General features: G+C 41.9%; 1 protein-coding gene across 1 annotated transcript in view; it reads left to right on the top strand.

Annotated features, from left to right (window-relative positions):
- The window catches only part of LOC104548258 (tolloid-like protein 2), a gene marked incomplete at its 5' end in the record, with an annotated part of 61,523 nt that overhangs the window by 43,477 nt on the left and 15,441 nt on the right, over positions 1 to 2,605 (top strand). Inside the window, one exon of the mRNA XM_010194231.1 lies at positions 196 to 312. Within this exon, the coding sequence (XP_010192533.1) occupies positions 196 to 312 (117 nt within the window). The remainder of the gene's footprint in view (positions 1 to 195; positions 313 to 2,605) is intronic.

The following is a 2,605-nucleotide window of genomic DNA, read 5'->3' as shown; positions in this document are numbered from 1 at the left end:
GAAAGAGAGGCTGCATCTGTGACTACTGGATTCTGCTCCTAGCTGAAGAAAATCTTTATTAACGTAATACTTGAAGAGGACATGAGTTAATGGTGGAAGTGGGTGACCAAACTTGTTCAAAAGCACAAGTGGTGAGAGTGAAAGTGTGTTTTACACAGGCACAGTTCCTTTAACCAGTGACTCTTTGCTTTCTAGGTAGATTTTGTGGCGACAAGACCCCTGAAGTGGTAATCTCCACGGACAGCAGGCTGTGGGTTGAGTTTCGGAGCAGCAGTAACATCTTGGGCAAAGGCTTCTTTGCAGTCTATGAAGGTACAGCCTTTAGCTAGAAGTCGTCTGTCACACTGCACAGAGCAGCCAGGACAGGATGCAGGCATTTGTGGGATCAGTAGTGATTCTGCTTCACAGTGTGGCTAGACACAGCCTCCACTTCTGTTTTGATGGGAACTGGCAGATCCTATGGGCTGTTTCAGCAAAGGCATGGATCTTCCAACAAGATTATCACAGTTCTGGAGGGACAACAGTATGGCAGCACAGAGCAATAGCTTCCATTTATAGGCCAGGTTCTGTTTGCCCTAACCAGCCCCTGCAAGCGGCAGTGCTGGGCGTAGCAGGAGTTCCTGCCAGTAATTTAACAGGCAAAGTTCTGTTTCGGATTGTACATTTTATTTCACTTAATGCAGCTTTTTTAAGGGAGGGTGGGGAGGAGGGGTGTGCTCAAATGCAGGGATTGTTCTTTGGTGTCTCCCTTGTATGTTTTACTTACAGAAGATTAGAAATTTACATGTCAGATCTTCTGCAGCTCAGATACTTTGGAAACTTGAATGGCACTGGGATGCTGAAACCACTTCAGAGGAGAAGGAATGTCACTGGTAGTGACACTACCAGTGTCACTAATGAATCAGTAACATCCCTTCTCCTTATATGTTTATTTTTTTACAGTAATGATTCTAAAACATATTAAAAGCCTTCATTGTTCACTGAGCAACAGGCATTTTCTTAGAAGTACCAGTGTTAAGGCTGACTGTATTGGTACCAGTTTTGCATGATCTTCTTTTGTGCAGCCACAAGAACAAGCATGACACTGGAAGCCCAGTGCCCAAGTGTCCGATATACTGATGAATAATGATAGTAACCAAAGGAAGCAAAGAAAACATGGGGCTGTTGGGGAAGTGCAAATAAGGCATATGAAGATTTCACAGCAATGTGAGGCTAACAGATCTGTTTCACAGGAGAAATATCTGGTTTCTGCAGGAATTGTTGCCGGAGAGACAGAGGTAGCTTGCCTGATTATTTTTTTTATGTCTCTCCTGAGAAGCAGCTGTTGCCTGAACCGGGTAGTTTGTAACACCCCTTTTATGGTAGTTTGTTGGAATTAGACGTGATCAAATAAGTGTATCTCTAATAGACTGTTTTATTTTGGCTTATTGCTTTGATGGGCTAGTCAGCTTAATTCTTACAGTGGGTTGTTCCACAGTGATATCTGCTCCAACTTTAAAAGGAGAAAAAAAAAAGCAAGCTGAGGAATGTTGTTTTGGGAAGCAAATTCTCTCCTCCTCATCATGTGTGTTAATATGTCATAATGCTTCATATTGCTAAATGATATTGAAAGAAAAAAAATTGTCAGCTGCGTGCTAAAGTCAGATTGCAAAACTTTATTTTCTCTTGATAATATTCCTTATTTCCTTTTCTGCTGATTAATAAATGACCCCTAAAGGTTCAGTAAACATGAGCAATACTTGCTTCACTTGACTTTTGAGGAGAGCAAGTGAAAGGGGAATATGCATCTAGTGGTCAAACTTTCAGTCCCTCTGGTCATGTTTTCCTGCTTCTTCAAGGCTCTGGCTTTTCATGTAACCTTTTCCTGCAAGAACCTTCCCACTGGAAAGGTATGAAATCTATTGCTAAGCCTGAGAGCTATCATAGAGTGCCGGTGGAAGCCAGCTTGTACCACAGAAACAGTGATGGCCCGTTGCGTAGTTCTTTTCTTAGCTCAGCCTCCTTTTGTCAGAGCAGCAAGTAGTGAGATTATCTGCATCCCTCTCCATAATTTATTTGCTGAAATGGAAGAGTTTCCAAAAATCTTCCTGAATCCCTGTTCCCCTCTAATGGCTTTTGTCTTTCCTCTGTTGTCAGGTAGCTTGCTCAGCTGTGTTGTGACTTAGGTGTCTAGGCAAAAAGGGTAATTTCTATTTCCAGGAGGGATTGCTCTTAAATATTTATTTTTTTTTATAATTTTTTGTCCGAAAGCTCTCTGTGTTGCTGCTAGTTCCTCTTTTTTCTTCTGAACTCTTCTCTCTCACATTCTAAAAAGCCAAAGTGGGTGCTTCTCTGTCCTCTACTTTAGTGAGAGTGCATGTAATTGCTTGTACATCTGACCTTTGCTGGAAGCTCTATGGGTGAGGACTGGTTTTTGGATTTGGATTCCTCTAGGTCTTGGCGCTAAAATTTCCAATAGGTGGGAGGAAAGAGGCAGAAGCATGTAGCCACATGATGGGAGAATTTCTTGATACTAAATGACAGTTAAGGTAGTGAAAGTGTCCTTGTAGTTCAGCCATATTGTTCCTTTATTTTCATGAGATTCAAAATGGGAAGATGCTGGTGG

This window comes from Mesitornis unicolor, unplaced genomic scaffold (genome assembly GCF_000695765.1).
Source record: "Mesitornis unicolor isolate BGI_N332 unplaced genomic scaffold, ASM69576v1 scaffold2071, whole genome shotgun sequence".
Lineage (NCBI taxonomy): Eukaryota > Metazoa > Chordata > Aves > Mesitornithiformes > Mesitornithidae > Mesitornis > Mesitornis unicolor.
This window is presented reverse-complemented; position numbering and strand designations above follow the sequence as displayed.